Source organism: Cervus elaphus, chromosome 15, assembly GCF_910594005.1.
Source record: "Cervus elaphus chromosome 15, mCerEla1.1, whole genome shotgun sequence".
NCBI classification, from domain to species: domain Eukaryota; kingdom Metazoa; phylum Chordata; class Mammalia; order Artiodactyla; family Cervidae; genus Cervus; species Cervus elaphus.
In genome coordinates, this window is record NC_057829.1 from 35,689,555 (window position 1) to 35,717,334 (window position 27,780).

The following is a 27,780-nucleotide window of genomic DNA, read 5'->3' on the forward strand; positions in this document are numbered from 1 at the left end:
GGTTTACCTGGCCCCTCCATGAAGTGGCAGTCAGGGCCCTACCCTCCTGAAGCCAGTAACAGGTAAATTATAAAATAGACCATAAAGTGCTGTGATGGGGAAGGCCAAGGTGATTAAAGACCAGATCAAGGTGCCTTTCTTCAGCCTTGGGGGTTCAGGAAGGCTTGGGGCTCTGACCCAGATGTGTGTCAGTTTCCCTCCACCCACACTCCAGGAATGCCCCAATGAGACATCAGCTGTAAGGTCCTTTGTGCACACTGGACTGTGGGCCAAGCCCTGTCCTGGTTTCTAGAGATAAGGGTGGACAAGGGTAGTAAAGCCCTGCCCTTGTAATGTTGGTGTTCAACTGGAAGAGGTATTAGCTTAAGAGCCTCAGAGCAGGGAAGGAGAAGCCACTTGGCCAGGGTGCTTGGGAAGGACAGTCAGAAGAGAAGGCTTGTGGGCAGAGACCTGAATACTAATGAATACACAGCCATGTGGGGTCTTGGGAAGAAAGCACTGGGTAGGGAGAGCAACATGTGCAAAGGTCCTGAGGCAGGAATGAGCTTGGCATGTGCAAGAAACAAAAGGAATGCCATGTGGCTGGATCTGAGTGAGTACAGGGCATAGGGGACGGAGGTTTGGACATGGGCACAAAGAAGCCAGGTCATGTAGGACTCAATGGTTCCCAGTAAGTAGCTGAAATTACTTTCTGCTCCTTTTAATAACACTTAGTAGGTTATAAGTTGGATGGTGTCATCTGATTTTGGAAAGATTCTGAAGAGTGAAGGGGTGGGTGGTGGTCCCAAGTTCTGAGATGAAATTTGGGGCAGAAGAGCTAGAATGATCTCCTAGCCAGACACATGGAGTTGTCAGTTTCCTGGAAATGAAAGTCTTGGCCACCATCTGAGGAAAGGGTGACCAGATTATTGAAGGAGAGTGTATTGACTGAGGAGAGGAGGAGTCTGAATATGGAGGTGAGGATGCTAGAGGTGGGACTGAGGAGGAGAGTCCACTCCAAAGTTGGCTGTGAGTGAGTGGCCTGAGATCAAAGGAAGACCAGGAGATTTTTGTGTCATGGAAGTCTCGAGAGGAAGCCCTTCATGTAGACAGGAGTGGGGTGAGAACAGAATATTGACATTGGCTTTGACAAGGTGGAGGTTGTGACCTTGACCAGATCTGCCCGGGAGTGGAAACCCACCTGGAGTTGGCCCAGGAGCTAATGGGACATGAGAGAGTGGAGACCAGTGACTCATGACAGTCCTTTCAAGGACTCTTGCCTTAATGAAAAGTAGAGAAATTGGATACTAGCTGGAGATGGTCAAGGGGTTAAGAGAGATATCAGAGCATGTTGGTGGGATTGGTTCAGAGAGAGGCAGGCAATGATTTTGTACAGGAGAAGGAGAACAAGACAACATGACCATATACAGAGACTTTTTAAAACCTCCCTTTAATATAAGCACTCTTTCTGGTGTCTGGGTCTGCAGCTAGTGTTGGGGGGGACCAGATGGAGAAGGAGGGATGGGATGAGTGGTCATGATGCCACATTTGCCTCTACTGAGGATTTTGACATTTCCTATTTGGACTGGAACACTTGACAATAAGGCAGACTTACCACAACTTCTCAGCCTTTTGCCCTTGTTTTCCCAGCATCATCTCCTGATGATTTATCCCAAATTTTGGGCTGGGGTTGGGGGGGTGAGGTTCTGTCCTGGAGAAAGAGGGTGGGATTCAGTGGCTTGGCTGTTTACCCAGGACTTTTCTGGTCCCAGACAACCTTTTGTTAGCAACCACCTCATTGCCCCTGTAGTAGAGCAGTGCTGAACATTTGAGGTGGTTCCTCCACCTAATGGGAGGGCTGTGGCTGCCCCTCCCTGAGATGTGTGACATCCGGACCTGCATCGCTACCTGTCTGGAGGAGAGCCTTCTGGCCCCACCTGGAGTCCCCATCTGCCAGCCAGATGCACAGTTCAGGGTCACCTGGTTTAGACAGGTGGTTTGACCGTTTCGGCCTTGTCCACCCAGCTGTTGTAACCATTAGTCAGCTGGCCAGCTGTGCTTGTTGGCCTTACATCTCGACCTCCGACTCTCATCCTGATTTTTGCATCTGGAGTGAAACTCTCCTGCGGCCGCCGTGGCCGAGGGCCTGGGAATCTCTGTTTCTTCAGAGCCTCTTCAGAACAGATTCTTTGCTCTTGGGAAGTTTTACTAACCTATCCAGTATAATACATTGGCAGCAGCAAATTCAAATTGCAGAGTTCATAAAGTCCAGAATTGTAGCAGGTCAGTTTGGTTATTGAAGGGGGCTGCAGTGTTATCAGAGTTTTGCAGAATTGGCAATGTGTGTGGTCGAGAGCTAATCATTTTTCAGTTGGTGTCCACTGGGGCAGAATGGGATGGAACAAAAAGGAACAGTCAGGAAAACAAGGACTGAGAGCTTGGTTGGGAAAATGAGAGGGGGAGGCTGCCTGGCCCCTCCCTGCTGAGTTCTAGGCAAAGATTTGCTGTCTTCTGTGCAGGGTTTGGAAATGTGGAGTGAGGTCTGAGAACTGGGGTGTAAAGCCCTTCGAGAAGTACATGGTTCATGGGGGGCTCCTGGGTGCCAGTCTAGACTCCCACCTAAGCTAATTTCTTTATGAATTGCTCTCACCTGCCTGCTGCCTGCTTCACAAGGTTGCTGAAAATGTGTAAATGGTATGCCTTCTCAGAGGAGTTTTCTTTTTTAAATGGAGAAAATACAAAAATAAAACAATATAATGAAACATTCCCCAACCCCATCCCACCACCACCACCATGCTCCCATCAACTGGCTTCCAAAGTTACCAACTCAGCCAATCTTGTTTAATTTATATCTTCTTCCACCTTGGATTATTTTGCCAGATCGTTTTGCAGAGAGTTTTTGTTTGATTTTGATGAATTAACACTGAGCAGTGGAGCAGGATGACAGCCTGAATGGTGGACTTGGGCTCAGTAGGCGGGTTTGAATATGAAGAAGCAACTTGTTGATTCTTTGAGCAGTTCTAGGTACTGGAACAAGCAGAGGTTTTATTTAGCAGGTTGCCCCATCCAGAATTATTTTCACAGTAACATTCTTTGTAGCAAATACCTATAGTACTCTTCTTTAAGTTGTCTCTTTCCAACTTCAGGACCAAGATTTTTCCATGGAAAAATCTTACTGGAGGCAAGAAACATGGATGCCCCAGTATTTGTGTCTGTTCTGAATTGCATGTTTTACCAGGTGAGCATGGAGCTGGGCTTCATGGTGTTTTCATCACAGGGATGTCAGGGAAATGCTGCCAACACAGCATTTTAAGGACACTAACATTTTTTACCCTTCTTTTGGTTTTTTAAAATTATAATCATTCCTTGGTTGTGTTAGACCTGTTCCTAGGGTAGAATCTCACTTTGACATAGGGAAATGCAAATCAAAACCACAATGAGATACCACTTCTCATCCCTTAGAATGTGTGTTATTAAAAATAAGAACATAACAAATGCTGGCGAGGATGCAGAGTGATTGGAATCCCTATGCACCATTGGTGAGAATGGTGCAACTGCTGTGGAGAAAAAGTATGATGGTTCCTCCGGAAGTGAAAAAACTTACAATGTGATGCAGCCATTCTCCTTCTGGGCATATATCAAGAAGAATTGAAAGCAGGATTTTGAAGAGGTATTTGAGCACCCTTGTTTATAGTAGCATTATTCACAATAGCTAAGAGGCAGAAGCCACCCTGGTGTCTACCGAAGGATGAATGGATAAACAAAATGTAGTCTATACATGCCATGGAATATTCAGTTTCAGTTCAGTTCAGTCACACAGTCGTCTCTGACTCTTTGCGACCCCATGGACTGTAGCACGCCAGGCCTCCCTGTCCATCACCAGCTCCTGGAGTTTACTCAAACTCCTGTCCATTGAATTGGCGATACCATCCAACCATCTCGTCCATGGAATATTACTCAGCCTTAAAAAATGAGGGAGATTCCTACATGTACTCCCACATGGGTGAACCTTGAGGACATTATGCCGAGTGAAATGAGCCAGACACAAAAGGACAAACACTCTATGATTCCACTAATATGAGGTACGTAGAGTAGTCAGAGACAGAAAGTAGAATGATGGGAACTAGGAACTGGGGGAAGAGAGAGTGGGAAGTTATTGTTGAATGGGGACAGAGTGTCACTTTTACAAGATGGAAAGATATCTGTGGATGGAGGTGATGGTTTGACAATTCTGTGAATGTACTTAATGCCACTGAGTAGTCGTACTTAAAAATGGTTAAGATGGTTAGTTTTATATTATGTGTACTTCACTACAATTAAGTTTCCTTTTTAAAAATGTATTTATTTATTTTTGTCTGTGCCGGGTCTTCATTGCTGCACGGGCTCTTCTCTGGTTACAGCAAGCGGGGGCTACTCTTGGTTGCGGTGCGCAGACCCCTCATTGCGGTGGCCTCTCTTGTTGAGGAGCACTGTCTCTAGGGCTTCAGTAGTTGGGGCATGTGGGCTCAGTAGCTGCTCACAGGCTCTAGAGCACAGGCTCCATATTTGTGGCACACGGGCTTAGCTGCTCTGTGGCATGTGGGATCTTCCCGGACCAGAGACCGAACCCATGTCTCCTGCATTGACAAGCAAATTCTTTACCACTGAGCCACCAGGGAAGCCTCACTATGATTAAAATTCTTGAAATATCTCACTTTGACTTGCAGAGGAAGGGAAGCTGAGCGAGGCATACAGCCTTCGTCTTTGTCCATTCTCACCCCACCCGATTCCAGAGAGGATTTGGGCTTCCCTGGTTTTACTGAGTGTATCCTCAATGATGGATGATTCCGATGATGCCGGCAACTCCAGGACTGCTTACCAGCACAAACACTGAGTTTAATCTGCAAAGGTTCTAATGAAGCCCTTGCCTGGATCTGTTTCAGAGATGGATTAAAAGTGTAGAACTGAGGCCCCTTGTAGGCACAGATGATCAGCCTGTGTTTCACAGAGAGCCCTCTGCCTGGGGCCTTCTCAGTGACATGAGCCACAGCTTCCTTGCTTGTAAAATGCAGGAATTCGCTTCTGAGCCTCCTGTGCAGCCTGTTTCTGGGTGAGAAACATGGACATTTGTGTTCTGTGACCAGCATGGCTTGAGGCCCCTTCCTTCAAAGTAACAGATGCCTCCCATGAGTAGGGTAAGCATGTAATTTGTGGTCCAAGTCGGGAAACTTCTAAGAATGAAAGAGAGGTTATTAAGAATTTTGCCGAAACAACAGATGTGCCCCAGGCCTGCCCCAGGCAAAACAGGACAGTCCCTAATCCTAACCCTGCCCAAGAGAGGCAAAGCCAGTCTAACGTGGAAGGACCTAACAGCAACTCCCTGCCCTCACTCCTGTTTTGGCATCTCTGTGGGTGGACGGTCTCTTTGTCTGACCCTACAATGGGCTGTTGACTCTGGATCATTCTAACTACTAGAGAATTGCCCTTATTTGAGCTGAACTCTGTCCACGTGATTTTGGACCCCAAGGCCTGATCCCCATGCAGATGGTTTCTCTGCTTCCATTTCTTGGTTGTTTAATGCAATCAGAATGGAAAAGTCTAGTGTTTTAATAATGTTTGTAGAATATTTAGCTTTCACTGCTGAGAAGTAGTACCTTTTCCCCTCCCAATTTTATATACTGAACTTTTGTATTTGCTTGGAAGTTCTAGGGAACTACACAAGGCATCCCCAGCTTTACTGTGTTCCCTTCTACAGGCTCCATTTTCCTGTCTGCAGTCACTCAGTTTCACTTGGTGAAAGTATCTTTGTCATCTTGCAGTCTGCATTTTCATATTAGCATCACTTAGGATGGAACATTCCAGGTTGCCAAATAGACTCTCTGATCATATTTTTGAAAATTCCCTTATTGGACATTTAGGTTTTTTCCAATTTTTCTACTATCCTAGATAACGATGCAGTGATTAGCTTTTGTAACACAGATTCTTGCCTTTGGGGAAAGGACAAGAAATTATTTGCTGGGATAGGTTCCCAGGAGTGAGATTAAATGGGTCAGAAGGTGTGTCCATTGTTGTGACTGGCCTGACACATTTATATAGTCATATTCACCAGAAGGTCTGCCCCAGTTCATAGGAAATAGATCGCCTTATCGTTTGGCGCACACAAGTATGTGTTTGTCTGTGTATTTTTCCATATTTTGGCTTGCCAATACAGAGGGCAAGGATTGCTTAATTATAGACTCCACTTGAACTGGGAGTGGCTGATCCTTGCAGGCCCTCAGCTCCTGATCTCACTGGTTCAGGCGCATCTGAGGCTGGGACCACCAGGAGGAATTTGCAAGGATGGGCAGTATGTGTACTATGATTATTGCCTGGGACATGTGATTATTACACACTCACAGGGTGGTGTCAAGTCTGAGTAACTGGTGGTGTGTGTAACTCTGCTTCCACCAAATAGTCAGCATGGCCCAGTCTGACGGGGTGATTTGTCATCTGTGGGGGAGTATCCTACTCCCACCTTGTTTATACCTTTCCCCTCCCAGAAAGGTGTTTTTAAAAAATCACGTCTATTGAGGTGTAAATTAAATAGAATAACGTATACCCATTTCAGATGTTCAGTTCACTGAGGTGGCAGCTGTATACTCTGTATAATCACCATCACCACAATAAAGATATCAAAGATTTCCATCACTCCTGAAATGGTCCTTGTGCTTTTCTATAGTCATTCTCTCCCCACCCTGCCCTTAGGAACCATTGATCTGCCTCCTGTCACTGTAAATTAAATTTCACTCTCGGATTTGGCTTCCTTTAATTTAGGGGATGCGTCTCTGTTTTTTGTTTTTTTTAATTTCATGAATTTCTTTAAAAAGTTAAAATTTTTTTTTTAATTTAAAAATTGTGGTAAAACCTATGTAACAAAACTTAGAATTATAAATATTTTTAAGTGCTCAGTTCAGTGGTATTAAGTGCATTCATGTTGCACTTCATCTATCACCACCATCCATCTCCAGCCTGTTGCATGGATTTCTGCTTTTTATTATTTTCCTCTCTTCTATGTGTTTTGGGATTATGCTGTTCTTATTCTGTCTTCTTGAGGTAAAAGGTTAGGTCATTGATTTTAGATCTTTCTTCTTTCCTATAGTGTAAGTACCTCATTTTATTGTGTTTCCCAGACACAGAAGTTTTAACAAATTGAAGGTTTTCTGGCAACCCCGAGTCAAGCAAGTCTGTCGGCACCATTTTTCCCAGTAGCAATGGCTCAGTTCATGTTTCTCACATTTTGGTAATCTTTGGAATATTTCAGACTTTTTAATTATTGTATTTGTTCTGGGGATCTGTGATGAATCACTATTGTAAAAAAGATTATGAGTTGCTGCAGGCTCAGATGATGGTTAGCATGTTTTAGCAGTAACGTATTTTTAAATTAAGATATGTACATTTTTTTCTTAGTCATAATGCTATTGCATGCTTATTAGACTACAGTATAGTATAAAGATAATCTTTATATGCACTGGGAAACCAAACAATTTAGTGTGACTTGTCTTATTGTGGTGGTCTGGAACCGAACCCAAATATGTCCAAGGTATGCCTGTGTTTGATGATGCTCCATGGTTTTTTGTATCCCACACATTTTGAGATGTTTTCATTTCATTTGGTTAAATGTCTTGTAAATGTAAACTGTTTATACAACGTGTCTTTTCTTTCCCTTCCTGGCTTACTGCAGGAGTTTCTCTTTTTACTGGGTTCCAGCGATTTTATCATGATGTGTGCTGGTGTGTTTTTTTGTGTTCTGTTTGAAGTTCATTGTGCATTTTGGATTTGTGGGTTTATATTTTTCATCAAATTTGGGATGACTTTAATTATTATTTCTTTTAATATACACCCCATCCCCCCTTGAATTCCTTGTTGTCCCACAGGTCACTGAGATGCTGCTCAGTTTTGTTTTGTTTTTTACCCCCTCCATCATTTAATTTAGATGGTTCCTATTGCTTTCTCTTTGAGTTCACTCATCTTCTGTAGTGTCTAACTGGAAGTTAAACCCATTTAGTGAATTTTTCATTTCTAATGTTGGTTTTTCTGTTTCTAATAGTTCCATTTGAATCTTTTTTTTATTTTCTACTTCTCTCTTTGCTTGTTTTCCTGTAAATCTGAGCATATTTACAGTATCTGTTTTTAAGTCTTTGCTGATTCCATCTTCTCTCTCATTCCTGTCTTCTTTCCAGTTACTGATTTTTTTTTCCTTTTTATAGGTCATGTTTTTGTTTTACCTCTTGCTTATCTGGTAACTTTTGTTTGGATGCTAGATACAGTTTTTCTGCCCGAGTATTCTTTCTGTCTTGGTCAGCTTGGGCTGCCATTACCACATGCCATCGCTTTTGTTGCCTGAACAATCAAAATGTATTTTCTCCCATTTCTGGAGGCTGGAAGTTTGAAATCAGGGTGCCAGCATGGTCAGGTTCCGGTGAGGGCTATCTTCCTGGCTCGCACGTGGCTGCCTTTCTGCTGTGTTCTTACATGGCAGAGAGAGAGAGAGAGAAAACACAAGCTCCAGTCTCTCTTCCTCTAATGATGGAGGCTCCACCCTCATGACCTCATGTAACCGCTCTTAACCTCCCAAATACCATCACATTGGGGCTGCGGCTTCAAGATGTTAATTTTGGAGCAACATAACTTTCAATCCATATCAAGTCTTTTCAGTTTGCATCTTTTGTCTGAAATTCATTCTTTCTGTGGTACATAGCTGTAGATCGTTGATTCTCATTGTTGTGGGATATTCCATGGTGGAAACATATTATTTGAGTTACTTGTAGTTTTAGGCTATTAAGGCCTGTTGAAGTAATATAGAAACATATCAGGGTTGGCAACCCGAATTATAGGATGTCCTGGGGTTCACGTGGCTGAGCTGAAGGAAATCCTGTCTAGGTTCATATGGTTTCGGTATGATAGTTTAGTGCAGGACGTGGCTGACTATGACTTGCACGCCAAACCTGGCTCTCTGCCCATTTTTGCACATACGCCTTTTTTTGGAACAAGCCCTGCCCATTTGTTTGGGTATTATCTGTGGTTGCTTTCCTGCTAAGACAGCAGAATTGAGTAACTAAAACAGAGACCTTCCACCCGGCAAAGCTGAAAATACTTCCTATTTGGCTTATGGAACTGCCGACCCTCAGCTTAGTATCTTGTTTTCTACTCACTGTAAATCATCCAACTGTGCCAGCAATGGCAGGGACTGGGGTGGGGGTGAGGCCGGTTTGGGGGTTCCTTCTCGCTGCCGCCTGGGGCTGCTGCCTGTAACCTTCCTCTGTCTTCCTTCCTTTCAAAGGCTGACCAGAGTCAGATCCCTGGGCGGGGCGTTGTGCGCGTGAGCCCCTGTTATCTGGGAGTACAGAGTGTCTGTGGAAGCTGCCCCAGAGCCCTGAGGCATGTCCTTCCCCATCCCGGAGGGGCCCCTCGCAGGGGTTCACAGGCTCTGCGGGAAGGGCACACATGCTTCTGGTTTTCAGAACCGCCCTTCCGGCAGGAGGAAAGGCTGGTGTGTGATAACTGTGTGACCCAGGACAAGGCCCTGACCCGCCCCGGGCCCGTTTCCCTCTGAGATGAGGAAGCTGGGCTCCAGCGTCCCTTCCGGCCCCCAGAACTTCCAAACTCCCACCCAGAAGTGGCTGAGTTTAACCTTTTTTTTTTTTTTTTTTTTTAAAGAAGCAGACCTTTTATGCTTCAGAGTGGATGCAGTCTGGAAGGGCACCTCCTCATCTTGACCTCAGTGCACTGGCTGTCAGGGCCAGGTTGGGTCTAGGGTCTGTGCCATCTCTGGCATCCTTTCACATGACCACAAGCATCTCTGGTGTTCCCTGGACTTGCCAGGCCAGGATGTCCAGTTCTGGAGAGTGAGTGCCAGGACCATTGGGTTTCCACCTGGCATGATTTATGGTGGCGGAGCTTAGGCAGCAGGAGAAGCAGAGGTCTTTGGAGATCGTTGGTCTCCTCTGAAGTCGAAGAGAGCGATGGTTTTCTTAAATCCACAAGGTGAGTTAGGAACAGAGCTGAAAGTTTTATTATCGCTTTTTCTACTCCTGCCCTGTTTTATTTCCATCATCCTTTCCCCACTTCACTTGAAAAGTGCCTCTAGGAGGCACCTATTTCCTTAAACTCTACTCTTGTCTCCAGAAGCCCGGTAAAACAGATGCTTCTGACCTTGTGTCAGGACAAAGCTGTGAGCCATTGGAGGGTGGGGCACAGTGTCTTCAATCCTGCAAATGCTGGTAAGGTCTCAAAGGTCCCCCAGGACTCTGCTCTGCCTCCAAGGCAAGGCAGGGCTCGCTCAGTGCCCCAGAGACCCTTCTTTGACCCAGGAGGGGTCACCTTCATTTTGCAAAGGAAAACAGGTTCAGAGAAATTTCTGGACTCACACAAGTCCTGTCACAAGGAACTTGTGGGCTGGAGCCGGAATCAGGACCAACTGACCCACGCTGTTTGTTCAGCGCTGCTCAGGACTCCTTTGGGTTCCAGTGCTTCTTCCTGGGTTTCCTTCTGGTTCTTTTCGGAGGCTCCCTCAGGTGGCCCAAGGGAGCCTGCCTCAGCTAAAGGAATCTACAAGAGTCAGGGGCCAGCAGGCCAGCAACCTGAAAGCATTTCACGGCTGCTGGTGGTTTGTCTTGATCCTGTGGAGGAAAGGCTCTGGTGTCTGCAGGAATTGCCTGAGCACTTTCACACTGAAATGAAATCTTGCAAGAGACCAGGGCCACTAAATTGTGGGTGATGAGGGGCTGCTTTCAGCCTGTTTGGTGTTGGACTCCTCCTCCGGTCTGGCGGAACCTAGCCAGGTGTCTACAATTCCATCATGTCTGGAACCTGCTGGGTAAGGGCTTGCTCACTTTAGCAAGTTGACTCCATGTGGGCTTCCAGAACAAAGCAGGGCTGGACCAGCCCAGAATGCCCCAGAGGAAACCTCTCGCCTTCTTACACAGGGGGCCTTTGCCTCAGGTCACTCCTGAATCTTCACAGTGACCCCCACAGGGGCCCTGACTGGACACAGAGTGATCCTCCATTGGCTTTACTGTTGCACAGCCTAGAAGCCCCTTCTGCAGCCTCCCACGCCACCGGGCACTGTGACTGCCCCTTGTGGTGGAGGGTGTATGCTGGTGCCCACGATTCGCAGCCGCCCTGTGCAGTGAGATAACGTGATGTCAGGACAGTCAGAGACACGCAGGTCTGTTTCTTGACTTCTCCACCAGCTCGCTGTGTGAGTTTAGGCAATAACCAAGTCATCCTACATCTGAACTTTGCCATTTGAAAAATGGGGGTAATAGTACCAGTGTTGTGGGTGTGGAGGGCCTCTTTAGGTGTATTGTGTTTAACGTAGCACCAGTTACCCAGGAGAGGGTGGTGCTACTTGCCCTGGTGACCACCACGGCGTGCGAACCTGATGGTCCAAGGCTGGCCTCTGTGGGCTTGGCGGGAGTTAGATTCCGTTCTTTGAGAAGGAATTTAATCAGGTCATAGATGAGAAACAAAGGAGGTTACTCTGAGGCTGGAAGGCACTCCCAGATGGTTGGCAGCCAGGAGGACAGCCCAACTACACAGACCATCTGTCCTGGGGAGGGGGGTGGGGGGCAGGGAAGGGGCTCCACAGGGAGCCATGCCAAGCTGGCCAGAGTCCTGGCTCATTCAAGAGGTTGCTGTGTGAGCTCCCAGACAGGTCACTTCCCCTGTCTGGTCCTCCTTCAGTCTTCTTTTCTCTAAAACAATTGTTGGTCCTTGAAGTTCCTGCCTTGGGCCAGTGTTCATTGAACCCATGATCTGGCATGTGACACCCCCCCACCCCCACCCCCCACCTCAGTTCCTGTCTTTCTGCTGCAAGTTAACTTTAGTTCTTCCTTTGAAACAGCATGGAAAAAAAAAACATGAGCTCTTATTCTTGGAGCCCCATTGTTTTGAGAGAAGGAAAACTGGGCTGTGGTGGTGCGGAGCTGGTGTCTCAAGCTGACTGTGTTCAGCGAGAGGGTTGCAGGGGGCAGACCTCCCTCACCATCCCATGTGGTACCTGGTGGTGGGTGGGCTGTCCTGGAAAGTGGTCAGGCAACCCTAAACAAAATAGAAAACATCTCTGCCCTCAGAGGGCAGAGGAGGAGACACAGTAGACAGCTCACGTGGTCTAGGATGAGTACCATGAAGATCTAGCAGGGAGGGAGGTCAGGACTGACACGTGCAGAGACAGTTTGCACAGGATGGCAAAGGGAGGTGTGTTTGAGGAGGTGAAATTTGGAGAGACCTGAGTGGAGTGAGGGAGTAAGCCAGGAAGGGATGTGGAGGAGGAACATTCTAGGCTAAGGGATTGAGTCAAAGTTCTGAGGCAGGGATGAGGTAGGTGAGTTCAAGAAACAGTCACAATGGTGGGGAGGGATGTCTGTAGGATTCAGCAGAGATGGCAGGGATCGGGGGTGGGTGGGTGGGGGGGTGGGACTGGGGCCGGGGAGCTGGGTTGGAGATGGAGATAATGTTGGAGATGCGGGCTACAGCCTGGCTACCCAGGCCCTTGTGAGCCACAGCAAGGAGTTTGAATTCTATTCTAAGTGTAAAAGGAAAGCATCGGAGCATTTTGAGGAGGTGGGTGATCTGATATATGTTATTAAAGGATTGTTCTAGTTGCTCAGGACCTGTGGGGAGACAGTGGGGAGGCCCCTACAGGGGTGATGGCATGGACAGGTGGGAGCAGAGAGGGTTCTCTATGTATTTTGAAGGTAGGACTAATAGCAGGTCCTAGTAGGTTGAATGTGGAGTTGAGGGATAGAGCAGTCAAGCCTGAGGTCTAGGTTTTCTGTCTTAAGAGTAGATGGTCAGTGGTGCCATTTAGTGAGAACGGGAGAGTTGGGAGGAGCTGCAGGGGAGTTGGGAGACCACAGCTCCCTTTGGGGGAGTGTGAAGATTGAAATGTTGCTGGTTGTATTCAGAGGACAGATCAAATAGACATTGGGGTGTTTGACTAGGGATCAGCTGTGGCTGGAGGTTGGGGTTTGTGCGTCAGCTGTGTGAGTTATGACATCATCCAGAGGGTTGGGGAGGCCAGGGGTCAGGACTAAGCAGTGAGGTTCTCCAGCATTTAGAGGGCTCTGAAAGAGGAGGGTAGGCCCTCAAAAGAGACTGAGGCGGAGTGACAGGGAGAGTGGAAGACAACCATGTGTGTATCCTTCGTGTCCCCAAAGCTGAGTGCCTCAGTGGAGGAGGGAATGACTACTGTGGTGGATGAGGGTGGATAAGCTAAGGCAAAAGACTTGACCTCCCAGCTTGGAAAGAGGGAAGTGAGTCATCAGAGACTGTGAGGAATGGTGGGGAGGGATGTCTATAGGATTCAGCAGAGAGCAACTGGTCACCTTCCAGCTTGCTTACCACACAGTGTCAGACACTCAGGAATGGAAGGTCATGCACCCCATCAAGGAAAATGAAGCCCTTTATCGGCTGGCTAATCCAATGGGAGGACTGAAAAGTGGGGGATCGGTGTGATGTGGTGGAAAGAATCTCATGTCAGCTCCATGGCACCCAAGTTCCAGCAGCAGAGGGATCTTTGACCACGTGATGCAGTGCTGTCTCCAGTGCTTGAGATGGTACCTAGCATTTGCTCAATGTCCATTGAATGAATGAGTGAGTAAATGAATGAACTAAACTGAGACTTAGGATCTGGGTCTTCTCCCTCACTGCTTACTGAATTGTTACTGACCTGAACTTGGGTTCACTTGCCCAACTTGCAGCAAAGCCAGTTACTTGACACAAGGTTATGGTGAAGGGAAGTACAAGGTTTATTGCAGAATGCCCAGCAAGGAGAATGGGCAACTCGTGCTCAAAAGACCCCAACTCCCCGAAGGCTTTCAGACAAGTGTTTTTAAAGGCAGATGTTAGTAGTGAGGGCCACAGGGTATGTGGTTAGCTTGTGGACTTTCTTCTGATTGGTTAGTGTTGAGGTAACAGGTAATGTTTCAGGAATCTGAATCATCAGCCTTTTGGTTCCAACCAGTCTGGGGTCCACACTTCTTGTGGTCAGTGTGTAATCGCCCTCCTCCACAGGGTGGGGGTCTTATTTCTGCCGAACAACTTAAAGATAGTGGCAGATTGTTATCTAAATCCCTTCCGGAGGAATCGGGAGTCCTGTGACTCCTGTGTCATTATTCTAATCATTAACTGCTTGAGTCTGCTCTTTGGAACAGGCAGGGGGAGGGGAGGCCAGCAAGAAGCAGGGGCCACGGAGGGGCTTGTTCCCGGCAAGGTCCCTCAGGGTTCTGCTCCGTTTCAGTCTCCCCTTTTCTTTGATATTCCTTAATCTTAAGGAGAACAGGGGCAGACAAGAAAGGGAATGAAGCTGTGGATAGAGAGATTAATCATCAACTTGTCAGGGAACTTGGTTTCAGGGGGACTTGGGTTCAGAGTTCTCGACCTGGCCTTCTTAGTCCCTGTGGTACTTAGTCAACTTGAGGGGCCGGGGGCGGGCGGATCAGGTCTTGGCAGGACTTTTTCACTTGAAGTCCACAGACTGCTTTGGGAACCTGCAATAAGGAGTCTGTGAACCCTCTGAAATTCCCTCCAAAATACGGGGCATGTGCACATTTTCTGAAAGTGGCCTGTGATCCAGAGGAGGTTGGGAACTCCCGGGCTTTCTCCGAAGGCCTTTCTTCCGAGTCCGGCCTCCTAGGGCTTGCAGTGGGCAGGGAGGCCCTGAAGCTGGAGAACACACTTGGGAAACGTGCAGTCACAGAGAGCCTTGCCCTGTTGTTTATCACCAGGTCCTGATAAATGGCAGCGAAATGCCAGCAGAATATTAGGCAGTTAGCAGAACAACAGGGGGCCACTTAATTTCTGAGGCCAGGAGGTGTTTGCTCTGGAAAAACCCTCCCTGGTGTAGGAAGCTGTGGGGTGTACATGGGGGGGTCTCTTTTTGTCATGGGGCATGTGGGGCACCTTGGTGCCAGTGGGCTCCTATGGATGAGAGGTCAGGGTTGGGGGACACAGTTCTGGGGTTAGCACATGGCTCAGTGCAGGCCTCTTAATTCAGTAACATAACCCAGCGTTCCCTAAGCACAGGTGTGTCCCGCCACGTGGAGTGTAAGTATGGTGGGGGAGGAAGCTCAGCCTGGCAGCTGCTTGTCTGTGCTTGGAGTCTGTCTGCAGGGCTGGAGACCCAAGGAGGGTGGCAGTCCTGTGCAGAGCCTTACCTGCACTGGGAGCCCTTGCAGGCATCACAAGGGATGATGTCCTCTTACACACCAGACAGTGCATTAAAGTGAGTAGGGGGCTTGTGGAAGGGGAAAGAAGCAGGGTGTGGCTCAGTGTCTCTGACCCCAGAGACTCTCCTGGTCAGACACTGTTCCGAGATCTTTGTCTCTGCTCTCCCAAGCATGGGGCCAGCTGGGGTTAAAGAACTTTGTTCCAGCAGTCAGGGAAAACAGGTGTGAGTTACCTGAAGAGCCTCACTGTCCCACCGTTCTGCTGGAGTCCCTGTCATCTGCAGGGACCAAGGGGCCGCCTTGCTCTGCCCAGCGTGGACATGAGCCAGGAACGCCCTCTGACACCTGCAGTCCGGCCCCTCCTCTGAGAAGCATGTTCATGGAGCTGGTTTCTGACCTGACTTTCTCTCTCTCTCTTTCCCCTGCCCCTGCTCAGCTGGCTGGAGTTGTCTTCCTCGGAGTTGGACTTTGGGCATGGAGCGAGAAGGTAGGTGTGGCTGTCCCTGGAACCCTGAGCGGTAGTCCACCAGGTTCATTCAGCTTTAATTGTCTTTTCCTCCAAACTCCTCCCCAAAGAGCCCCTCCTGTGCAGGGCAATGATTTGTGGTCATTAACCTTTACAGAGCCGGTTCTTGGAAGTTACTTAACTTGTGATGAAAACTCCTGGCTAGCCTGGCTTCCCTGTGGCAGGGTTGCTGCTAGAGGCCAAGGCTGGGCCAGTTGGGATTTTGAGCCCCATGAGCATGGAGAGCCGTCTCTTCTGTTTCCAGAAGCCCCGAGTCATCCCGGGGCGTGTCCACGGCTGTGTCCAGGGCAGGCCTGGGGCTACCTTCTGGAGTGGATGCTAACTTTGCCTCTGGAGCCGGCAGCTCCCTGAGCACAGATGTGGTGATTCCTGAAGCTCTCGTTCTCGCCCACGGATAGGACCCCTGAGTCAGGGAGTTAAGCTCTGGGTTGTGCCCCCTGGGTGCCCTGTGCTGCAGGGGCACATCTTTAGCACGCCTGAACCTCATCGCCCAGCCTGTGGAGGACAGGGGAGGACAAGGGGCATTTGGGACTCCTAGGAGGGGACTAGACCGGATGTGAGCAGAGTGGACCTTTGGTGCACCTTTTGCACTGTGAGTTGGGGGGCACTGGGGAGGTGGAGAGGCCAGGCAGGAAACAGTGAGAGCTAAAGCTTTCTCTTAAGCCTAAGGCCCAGGGGCCTCTGTTCCGTCAGTGGAGCCTCTCTTTGCTTCCAGAAGAAGGAGGCAGGAGCACTTAGGTCTGTGGGCTTTGTTGCCATGGCCTTGGGAACTGGATAAGGTCTACCTTTAGGTTTGGGCCCCTTTAAGTGCTTGCGGGGCAGTGTCCCTTTGCCCTAGTGACCGAGAAGCTGGTGCAAACCATGACTCATAGCGCCACCGTGTGACCAGACGGAGCAGCAGCATCGCAGCCGATCAGACCCGGAGCCTAGGCCTGGCGACCCTGGCTGCCCGGTTCCCGCTGGGTGTCTGGCCTGGCTGCTGTTTGCTTCTTCCTCCGTTGAGTCCTGTAGAGCTGCTCTGTCCATTCTGATTGCCATTAGCCAGATGTGACTGATTATATCTAAATTAATTAAAATGAAACAAATTAAAATTCACTTCTTCAGTTCCACTAGGCCTCATTTAAAGTGCTCAGTAATAGTACGTGTGGCCAGTGGTTGCCATTTTGAACAGCGCAGATATATATAGGACATCTGCATCATCACAAAAAGACAGTGAACAGTGCTGTCTTCATCTGTCCTTGGTGCATGTACTGTTCGCAAGCCTGTTCAAGTTGAAGCTGTTTCCATCTCAAGATAATGGCGTTCTCCATGAATAGCATGCGGGGTCAGCCACCAGATGACCAAAGGCCAGGGCCTTTGGGTGCCTTGACTACAGGGTCCCCCAGGGCCCCTTTTCACCCCATCAATATCCTACAAGCTACAAAAGAAGCATGGGGTCTGCCTGTGAGGAACTGACAGCCTAGATGTGATGCAGGAGGGCAACTGGGAGCTGAGGGAGGCAAAGATCTGCTGGGCCTCTAAGAGGGCAGCTGGGTAGGGGCCATGCTCTGGCCTGGCATTTAATGAGAAGATTGAGCCCCAGAAGGCAGGTCCCTGTCCTCATTTAGTTGCAAAACAGCCCCCCCCCCCCCCCCAGGGCACCCTCGACTCTTCAAGGCTGATGTTACCCTGCTTTCTCTGCCTCTTTCAGGGGGTGCTCTCTGACCTCACCAAAGTGACCCGGATGCATGGGATTGACCCAGTGGTGCTGGTGCTGATGGTGGGCGTGGTGATGTTCACCCTGGGCTTCGCTGGCTGCGTGGGGGCCCTGCGGGAGAACATCTGCCTGCTCAACTTTGTGAGTGGCCCGGACGTGGGGGTGGGAGGAAGTATGGTGGGGGAGGTAGGGCTGCGGGCTCTGTAGGACAGGCTTAGCCCTTACCTGCTGGAGTGGGTGGGGTGAGGTAGCCACTCTTATAAGCCTGCCCCAGGATCCAGCAGTGAGGGGAGGAGGCAGCCCTCTATACCCTGCTGCCCACTGAAAAAGATAAGGTTTCGGGAGACAATCAGATGAAGTAGGTTCTCAGCGGGGGAGACGTTGAGCCCTTCTAATTTTCAGCTCCTAGTGGGCAGAGTCACCTGTGCCTCCCTCACCTTTTATCTCCCCGCTGCAGTTCCAGTTGTTTGTTTGCTAATCACCTTTGCCCTTCCTGGTTAAGATCAGAAGATGTCAATCATCTTTTGCCTCCTCCAGGGGGTATGAATCTGTTGGATATACAGTGCAGAATCCTTGATTTTATGGCAGAACTTTGAGTTACTAAGAGTTAGTTTTATATTTAGATACACATTCATTTTGAAATGCATTCAGCTGAAATTAAATAGCACCTGGTGGGGGAAACACATAATCATGTTTTGCAGTATATTATTTGTTGAATTTATTAGGCCAAGCCTTTTTTTCTGGGCTTAATTTTAAAAGGAAAACACGTGGGGGTTTTTTTTTGTTTTTGTTTTTTCCCCTGCTTTTCAACTTTGTTTGGTTATCTTGCTTCTCTGTGGATGGAGATTACATTCTGGGGGGCCTTGTGTGTATGTATGTTTGTGTGTGTGTGTCTTATTTTGGGATACTGCTGGCTGTAGCATAGATGCTTAGTGTGTGGTGTGGCCCGTGCTAGTGGCTGTGATAACATGAGCTCCGCAGGCCGGAACCCTGCCTTGATCGAGGGGTGTGGACCTGTGGCTGCAGTGGCCTTTCCAGAACTCCACCCCAGTGCTGCCTGTGCCCTGCAGATGTTTTACCGCAGTTGACTATCGTATGCACACAGAGTAGGTACTGATAACATTAGCAACTCCAGAGTTGTCAAGAGCCCGCCAGGGAACTCAGATGGCCTGCGTCTCAGGTATGTGAGCCTGAGTGAGCCTGTTTCCTTATCCCTAAAGTAGGAATGACAGGTTTTTAGCAAGTGCGCTGGTTGTAGGTGCGAGGAGAGAGGTCAGATAGGGTGTCTGGGGCACAGTCTCTATGCTAAAGGAGCTGACAGCCTGGTGGGTCAGGATAGCCATTCATTCCTGTGGGGGTGTTTCCTTGTTGGAGGGGGCACTCCTTCACAGGAGATGGCTGGCCCATTGTCTTGGAGCTTGCTCGTTCTTTCACTTATCTGACTCTAACCAACAATGCAGCGATGTGAGCAGGGATGAGGTGCCCAGGGTACCCAGCCCATCACGTGGGATTCCCCAGCTCCAGCGCGGGTCTCTTGGCTGCCAGGCCCGTGCTCTTAGAGGGAGGCAGAGGTTCTGGGTCAGGTAGGGGTGCGGTCTGGCCGGGAGGCTGAGGTGCAGTGACGCCCGCTCTCTGCATGTCCCCCCCTGCAGTTCTGCAGCACCATTGTGCTCATCTTCTTCCTGGAGCTGGCCGTGGCCGTGCTGGCCTTCCTGTTCCAGGACTGGGTGAGGGACCGGTTCCGGGAGTTCTTCGAGAGCAACATCAGATCCTACCGGGACGACATTGACCTGCAGAACCTCATCGACTCCCTTCAGAAAGCTGTAAGTACCGTGCCCGCCTTCTCCCTAAGACAGCTTAACTGTCCTGACTTTAGTCTGTGTGCGCGGCTGGGGGCCCAGGCTGGTGGGGAACATGGGACCCTCCCCCCTCAGCTCTGCCGTCGGCAGGGAGGCCGGGACGGTGCCACCCCTGCCTCTGTACAGGTTAGCTTTGTCCACGCCTGTGTGCTGACGGGCCAGGCTTGCTCTCAGGGTGCTGTCCCCCAGGTGCTTCAGGCAGGCAGTCTAGCTTCACTCGTGACCACCCCCACTCCCTCAGGCCTGGACCACCCAGACAGCCACCTTCCCTGGGCCCTGTGGGCACTGAGGGGCAGAGCTGGGCACATGACTCGCTGTCTGAGGCTATTCCTGTCCCTTTCCTTCCTGGGACCTTTTCCCCTTCCTGTTTGAGAGAACAGAGCCGCCTGGAGCAAACTTCTTCAGACCAAGAGGAATGTAACCTCCCTGGAATATGTCCCCGGAGGTTAGTCTAAGCAGTCCCAGGTGGTGACCTTTTCTCTATCTGACCTCCATCCCCGTTGTGTGTGGCTGCACCTGGAGGTTGGGACCACAGCTGTCCCCCATCCCTTGCCCCTCTTCCCCCGGGAGAAACCCACTCCCCACCATGCCGGCCTCTGCAAGGCTGTTGTTTGATCTCTGCTCTGCCAGAAAGCCTAGCTTCCTCAAAAACTTTTTATTGGGAACCTTTTGGTTCTGAGAAGAAAATAGAGAGCATTAAAAATAACTGTGATCTGTTCTCCTTATTAAGCAGAACTTGTTTGCCCCGTGTTTCACGTATCCTGGGCTCGATCCAGCAAAACCCATTTATGTGATCAGAGATCCTTCCTGTGTTGTTGGTAGAGACCCACGTCCATCTGTGAAAGTCGTCACCCCACCCTCTCCTGACACTGCTGCCTGCTGCGGCTTTTCCTTTTCTATTCAAGGCTCTTCAATTCCACATAGCCTGGGGCTTGCTGGTGTCAAGGATGCCGGATCTCTGCATTGGCCTTAAAGACACTGTAGTCTTTCTTCAGGGGTAGTCAGTAAATGATGGAGCTTTCTTTTTCTCATGGTGAAATATTGGATATTCGTTAGAGCACTTGGAACCGTGGAGGGTGGTTGGCGGGGAGAGATGGACTTTTATCTCAGAAATGAAAGTGAAGCAGAAATCCTGGTTGTGGGCTTGTAATTAGGGCTGTAACTATGTCAGCTTTAAGGACAAGTGCAAAAACAACATCTGGTTGGGACATTGCTGATGTCACAAAGCTGCTCTCAGTGCATTTGGTTTTATGAGTTTTTAGACAAAGGGAGGTTTTCTTTGCTGCTTCACCAGATAGAGAGGGGTTGTGGGAAGGGAGGACAGAGATCCAGGGTCAGGGGCAAAGCTTTGATTGCGTTACCGCTCACCCCAGTTGTAACTCTTTCCTTGGGAGTAGGCGTTCAGCAGCTGTTTTCTGTAAAGAGACACAAAAGGTGACTGGGGTCAGCTTGGCCTTTTCTTGGGGAGGAAGGCGCACTGACCACAGGAGGTATTCTCTTGCGGGGTAGTAGAGGACCATATAGGAAGGAGAACCAGAAGCCTGCTCTGGGCTGCTTGGGGGGCAGTTGGGGAAGAAGGGGAAGTTCCAGAGCGAGGAGGGAGTGGAGCTGAGGCCAGGGCGCTGCTGAGCCAGCCTGGGGTGTTGGGTCCTGGACACAGTTCCCTTGTTTAGGACCACCAGGGTCATCTCGGTTACGTCTCTGTGATGGCAGGTCCATTGGGTGGGCCTTGATTTCTCTGTGTGGTACATGGAGGCACATCAAACCCCGTGTCCCTAAGACAGACACCCACCCTGTGCTTGGATCTCTGATGGTTCCTGCCTTTATGATTGCAGAACCAGTGTTGCGGGGCATATGGCCCTGAAGACTGGGACCTCAATGTCTACTTCAACTGCAGTGGCGCCAGCTATAGCCGCGAGAAATGTGGGGTGCCCTTCTCCTGTTGCGTGCCTGACCCAGCAGTAAGTCGGCCCACCTGTGGACAGTCCCTCCGGGGTGGAGTGAGCAGTTCCTGCTTCCCTGAGGGCTCTGGCCACTTCTCTCCTGCAGACGCAATGAGCGCCCGGCTCCCCTTCCACTTGCCGGGGGCTCGTGCAGCTCTGAAATCCTGTATGTAGAAATTCCAGGAACGTTTTCACACGGCCCACCCTGGCTCTAGTGGGCTGGGTGAAGCAGGAGAAAAACAATGTTTCCCCCTGCCGGGAGGGGCTCTCACTCAAGGAGCCTGAACAGGATACTATGAATGTAATGAACCCAGGTGTCCCTTTCTCTGGAGAAAATGCCCAATCCTCAAAAGCCTGGGATGGTGGTGTACATTGCCATCTGGGGTGACGCAGAATTCTTTTACCGTTCTTTCTTTTTCATGGGTTTTCCTCTCTGGTCTGCAGACCAACATCCTTGAGTTCCAGAAACTGAGCTCTTGGGTGATCTTTTTTGTTTTTCTTTTGGTTACACTGCGTGGCTTATGGGATCTTAGTTCCCCAACCAGGAATTGAACCTGGGACCTGGCAGTGAAAGCTGCAAATCCTAACCACTGGACTGCCCAGGGAGGTTCCTTGGGTTCCCTTGAAGGAGCACTGAATGTTTCCCTGAAGAGGGTCTGAGCCGAGAGGACAGTCACGCCGCACCATCAGCGTGGTCACACTGTTTGGTGCTGGGCCACAGGCCCTGGGTAGGTTCCTCAGCCCGGGAAGCGCTCAGATCAACAGAGGCCACAAAGCCAGCATCTGACAACTCCACAGTGACTGTGAATTCTTCAGCAAGTGTAGGTTTTCCCTTTTAGCACAGGGATTGGCAGACTGCAACCCCCGTGCCAGAGCCGGCCTGCTGTTGGTTTTTGCATCATCTGTGAGCCAAGAATGGTTTCAGTCATTGTTAAGTGGTTGAACATAAATCAAAAGAAGAAGAATATTTTGTGACATGTGAAAATCATGCAAAATTCAAATTCCATTGTCTGTAAATAAAGTTTTATTGAAATACAGCCATGCCCATTCATTTACATATTGTCAATGGCTGTGTTCATGCTGCAACAGCAGAGTTAAAAAGCAGCCACGTAGGTGGGTGAGAAATATTTACCGTCTAGTCCTTCACACAAAAGGTTTTCTGACCCTGTCCTGGCATGAAAGGTTAGCTGGCAGTATGCTGGAAGGGCGTTTGCTGTAATGGAGTTGGTGCTGGTGTTTGGTTGTGACTTTTCTAGAGCTTTCTACCACCAGCTTCTCAAGAGTACAAAAATGACTAATCTTTTCTGTTTTTCTAACAGCAAAAAGTTGTGAACACACAGTGTGGCTATGACGTCAGGACTCAGGTGAGAGCCCCAGTGCATATGAATTTTGAATTCTTCAGGTCTGTTCCCCAGGGTCTGACTCCCTGATTTAGCAAAAGTGCAAACTGGATGGAAAAGCCAGGGGAGACTTAAGGAGCCAGACGTGCCTCCTAAGCTGGAAACCAGGCAAGCAAGGGCACACACGTGGTCACGCATACACCCTCCCAAGAACAGTGATGGCTGTGATTTCACGCTCTGTGAACCACAATCCTAAAATCTAGCAGTTGCTACGTGAGTGGAAAGAGGTCAGATGGAAGTTTGGGGGAACAAAGGCTATAAGTTTGAGAAGAGGCTCCTTGGAATCCTAGGAGGCGTCGTTATCTAGGGGTCCAGGATGGAGCTGCAGGAGCACATGGCCTGGTCCAGCTGCCACGTGGAGACAGTGGTGACAGGGCAGGCGGGGCTCAGTCCTCTAAGGGCTTCTTCAGGCTGCAGGGAGTGTCCACTCGGATGTGAAGAGGCGAGGCCTCCCCCAGCCCTTGCTCTGATGGCCTCTGCTGCTGTGAATGACAGCTGGTCTGAAAGAGAGGGGTCTCAGGGAACCTGCAGACAACCCCTCCTATTCGAGGTGGACACTGGGGATGTGACCCTCCTGTTTGGGAAACCTCAGCCCCCTCTGCAGTGAGCTCCACTTGACAGAGATGGGCCTGTGTCAGCATCAGCTTCTCCAGCTAACGAATTTTGTCACCATTTGTGTTAGTCGCTAGGGCTGCTGTAATGAAGCGCTTGGGCTATGTGGAAACAGAGGTTTATTTTCTTAGTTCTGGAGGTTAAAAGTCTGAGATCAAGTTGCCAGCAGGGTTGGTCCCTTCTGAAGCCTCTCTCCTTGGCCCGGATGATGTCTTCTCCCTGTGTCCTCAAATGGGATTCCCTCTCTGTGTCCTGACCTCTTCTTAGCCTCTTCTTAGGGGACCCCAGTCATACTGGATTAGGGCCCACAACAGGGACCTCATTTTAATGTATTTACTTCTTTTTTTATAAGCCTGTCATCAAGTACAGACACACTCTGAGGTCTTGGGGGTTAGGACTGCAACATACAAATTTTAGGGGGACATAATTCAGCCCCTAACACCGCTAACAAATGAATGTTCTGTCAGTGTTTCATGGGTGATGCTGATAGGGGAGGGGGCCCGGAGCTGGTTGCTGTGTGGGGAGGTGGGGGGACATAGGGACCAGCTCCTGGCCCATCCCTATGTGCTTCCTGAGCCTCCACTTGGGGTCAGGATTAGAAAGAGCCGGCTGGCTTGTGACCACTTATGCAGGCTCTGCTTCCTGGAACTGGTCTCCCATGGGCTAGGGCACATGATCTGAGAAGCCCCTTCCCTTCCCTCTGCTGACTCAGAAGACGCTGAATCCTCTTCTCCTAGTTTCTCTCTTTGAGGCACATCTTCCTTCCCGCCCACCTCCCAGCCTGCTCCCCTTTCTCCAGATACAGGCTGTGGAGTGTGTTGATCTTGAAATCTGTGGAGACTCTGACAGAAAAAGTTAAAGATCACAGTGAGGGAGCCTTTACTTAGGCAGGTTATAAAGTGCAGACTGTCCAGGGAGGGGCAGAGGCCAAGGCCAGTTGATGTACTTCTCCCGGAGAGTTCTGTCTGTCCGTCTGTCCTTGGCGCCTTCCTCCAAGATCCCTCATTCCCCACTGAGCTTTGCTCTGCCCTTGGCGGAAGCCCTCTGGGGAAACAGGGTGGAGACAGCCTGCATGTCACAGGCTCAGGGCGCTGTCTTTCCCTGCAGCTGAAGAGCAAATGGGATGAGTCCATCTTCACGAAAGGCTGCATCCAGGCCCTGGAGAGCTGGCTCCCACGGAACATCTACATTGTGGCCGGCGTCTTCATCGCCATCTCACTGCTGCAGGTCTGTTCCCACCGCCTGTGTGGCTTGCTCTCCCCTTGAGCCAGATTTCACATGGGGAAAGATGCTGGTAGCTGGGGGTGCCCGAGGCCTGGGGTGAGTAGGCTGGCTAGTGTCTGCCGGGAGAAGAACTAGCTAGAGAATTTAGTGAATCAGAGAAACCAGGAGTTTTCCAGTACTACCCAGGGCTTGGAGAAGCTGGCAGCCTTGTAAGCAACCTCTGAAGCAACTGAGGCTGCTGCTCTATGGAAAAACACACCATTTAGAAAATGTACAGCTCTGACCTTTCCTGGAAGGAGGGTCACTGATGTGGACTCGGGGTCACCAGCTGTCCATGCACTTTTCCCTCCTTTGCTCAGTGGCTGGTTGATCTCAGAGGAAGGCCGAGAGACAGAAGCATTGGGAAAAGGAAAGAAAAAAAATTTACTTGCAAAGCAGGCAAGGACTCAGACTTAAGAAGGAGTGGCTCATCGAATACCAACCACAAAAAGAACTTAAAACTGGTGAAAAAGCCAATTTCCTCAGGTCACCGAGTTTACATTAGTCTGTTCCTGGTAGAAAAACATCATTCTTCCCACACGGTTATCCCGGTCACTGAGGTCAGAAGTGTAGCACAGCCCAGGCCGGGGACAACCTTGTGTTTATTATAGAATCCAGGTTTACGGGAAATGTTCAGATTTTATTTTGGGAATCAGAACCAGTCAGTGACCCTGTCATTTCCGGTTTCACCCAGGGCACAAAGCGTGTCGTGGTTTGCAGTCTGGGACGTGCAGGGTCATGTTGCGGGCAGGCCAGAGCATCCCTTGTGCTTCTGTGGTGCTGCTATTCGCCTCTTCCAGGCTCTTGGGACCTGGCAAAGCAGACCCTGGGCTCCTTTGTCTTTACTGTGGGTTGGTCTCCTTCAGCAGGTGCCCATGTGCTGCTCTCTGTCCTCAGCCGCGGGCAGGTGTGGGGGTGATGGGCAGTGTGGGCTATCCTCTCCACCATGCCCTCTGGGCCCTGATGCTGACAGCTGCTGCCTCTGCTGCCCTTTGTTTCCAGATATTTGGCATCTTCCTGGCGAGGACCCTGATCTCGGACATTGAGGCGGTGAAGGCAGGCCACCACTTTTGAGGAGCCGGAGGCAGGCAAGCAGAGCTGAGCCACACCATGGGGGCGGCAGCCCTTCGCCACCGTTAGCGTCATGTCCACAGGCAGAGAAGCAGAAGCACCTGGCCAGAGCCAGCACCCCGCCTTCAGCATCCGCGTGATGTGGCCTGTTTCTGCTTGCCGATGCCGAAGACCGAGGGGCCCCCTGTCACCCACACAGACTTGTGACTGACACCCCCACGGGGGTCTGCCTGGAGTCAGAGGCCCCGTCATTAAGTGGGGGAGGTGACTCTGAGGGACCAGCGGCTCTGGTGGCTGCACCCAGGCCTCCATCGCACATGTGGTTGGTGCTGGCCTCGGAGGCAGCCCCATCTTCTGTGGACCTCCGAGTGCCCATGGGGCCTGTGGTGTCTGCACATGTCAGGGGTGTGGGCAGGATCCTCAGCCACATCCAAGTGAAGTAAGCCTGAGCCAGCACGTGGCTGGTGCCACGGGAGTGCCTCGTCCCCTGTCTCCCCCACCCCGCCCCCCAGGACGGGAACTGCTCCAGCCTAACAGCATTATGCCCTGATGGCACGGGGGGTGGGGTGGGGGGGCGGTGGGCATGGCTTTCCTCTTGAGCGTCAGCTCTCCTTTTCCTAAAGTGTGTAAATAGTTTATTTATAGGGGTAAGAATGTTCTCACACCACGTCTTCATTTCCTCTGGCATTCTCCTCTCAACAGCCTTACGCGGTGTCTGGGACTGACGCCAGCCCTCTGAGTTCCCTTGAGTGTCTCACGAACCAGCTCCATCAGCTTATCATCCCTCATCACCTAGCTGCACTCACAGACTCCCCCTTCGTCTCCGTGCCCCCAACACGCATACCATCACTCCCCTCCCCACTTGGCCTCACTGACTCCTGGTCTTGGTGCTACTGAAACTGTTACCCAGAACTTGAATCCTGACCCTCCGCTACTGCAAGGCCAGGGAACCCTAGCCAGAGACAGCCAGCCGGAGACCTTTGGCCAGGGCTCCTCTCCAGGCTGCATGCTAAGGGCCGGCTGGCCGGCCTGGCGTTTTTTTTTGCCTCTCCTTGGACAGAGAAGCCCTGTAGCCAGCCCCTGGGCTGAGCCATGGACCCCAGCCTGCAGCTGGATAGAGGCTCATATATTTCGTTGAAGACTTTCGTGGTGACCCTCCAACCCCTGAAGGGGATATCTGTGGTCATTGTGTCCACCCTTTGGGTCAGGTTTTACTGGGGGCTTGCTTTTGGAAATGAAGTCTGTCTGATGTCCTGAATAACTTCCTGGGGGAAGCTGGGGTGTCTGTGCATCTTGGCTGGGCTACACTCTAATGCCTCTCTGGATCTTGTTCTACCAGTTCTGTCCTCCTCGTTCAGGGATGGAGCACTACCTTTACTTACTTGCCGAAGTGTACATGCTAGCGTGGTGTATACTGGTGGGTGTTTGTTGATGACGTTGGTTTTGTTGTTTTTTACAATTTTCTCTGTAGATTAGGGGAAGAAGAATGCTTGTGTTTTTAGGAAGTGTGACGCTTTTCTTTGACTGCCAAACTCTTTTATGGAATATATCTTTATATTAATGCTGCTGCTTTGGTTGTTTTTGTTTGGGGTCATATCAAGATGGCATTAAGCACCTCGGTGGTAAACTTGGTTGCCAAGGGAACCAATGGGATTGGGTGTGGGTAAGCACCACAGGAACGTAGCCAGTTGACACAATCTGAAATAAATTTCATTGGGTGATTTTTTTTTTTTAAGATTCCACGTGCCACTTTCAGCGATTGCTTGGAGGTTACGATAGAGCAAGCTGGCTTGCTCAGCTGTAAGCGCAGGGACTTTGACTCTGTAGGCCCAGAGGAAATGTTATTTTAGGTCATTAAGCATACAGCCCCAGGTGGTAAGGTCCAAGCAAAAGAGCCTGGGAACACTGGGCTGGAATCTGCGACTGTGTGAGCTGTGTGTCCTAGACCTGCTGGCCCATCTGTGGAGAGGGTCAGCGGCTGTGCCCACCTCGCCAGGTGCATCTGATCCAGCCCGCCCTGGGGGGTCAGTGTCTGCAGGCTCTCATTGCTGGTGTGTGCACCGCGGCTGCTCCTCGACAGCTCTGCCGTCCATCTATTCAGGTGGACCTGGCGACCCCTTGCAAATATCTTCACAGGTCCCAGCCCAGTTCAGGGTGAAGTCTACCTACCTGTGACTTATTTAGAGTTGGCTTTGTTTCTTAATTATTTTACAGAATTTGCTGACCACTTTCAGCCATCTCCT

The 27,780-nt window shown here is 50.1% G+C and overlaps 1 protein-coding gene across 1 annotated transcript in view; it reads left to right on the forward strand.

Annotated features, from left to right (window-relative positions):
* The window catches only part of TSPAN14 (tetraspanin 14), a 53,033-nt gene extending 25,930 nt beyond the window's left edge, over nt 1–27,103 (forward strand). Inside the window, exons 3-9 of the mRNA XM_043925115.1 lie at nt 15,604–15,654; nt 17,384–17,530; nt 19,042–19,212; nt 21,084–21,209; nt 22,511–22,555; nt 24,311–24,430; nt 25,469–27,103. Coding sequence (XP_043781050.1) covers nt 15,604–15,654; nt 17,384–17,530; nt 19,042–19,212; nt 21,084–21,209; nt 22,511–22,555; nt 24,311–24,430; nt 25,469–25,540 — 732 coding nt within the window. The 3' untranslated portion in view covers nt 25,541–27,103. The remainder of the gene's footprint in view (nt 1–15,603; nt 15,655–17,383; nt 17,531–19,041; nt 19,213–21,083; nt 21,210–22,510; nt 22,556–24,310; nt 24,431–25,468) is intronic.
* Nucleotides 27,104–27,780: the final 677 nt, after the last annotated feature.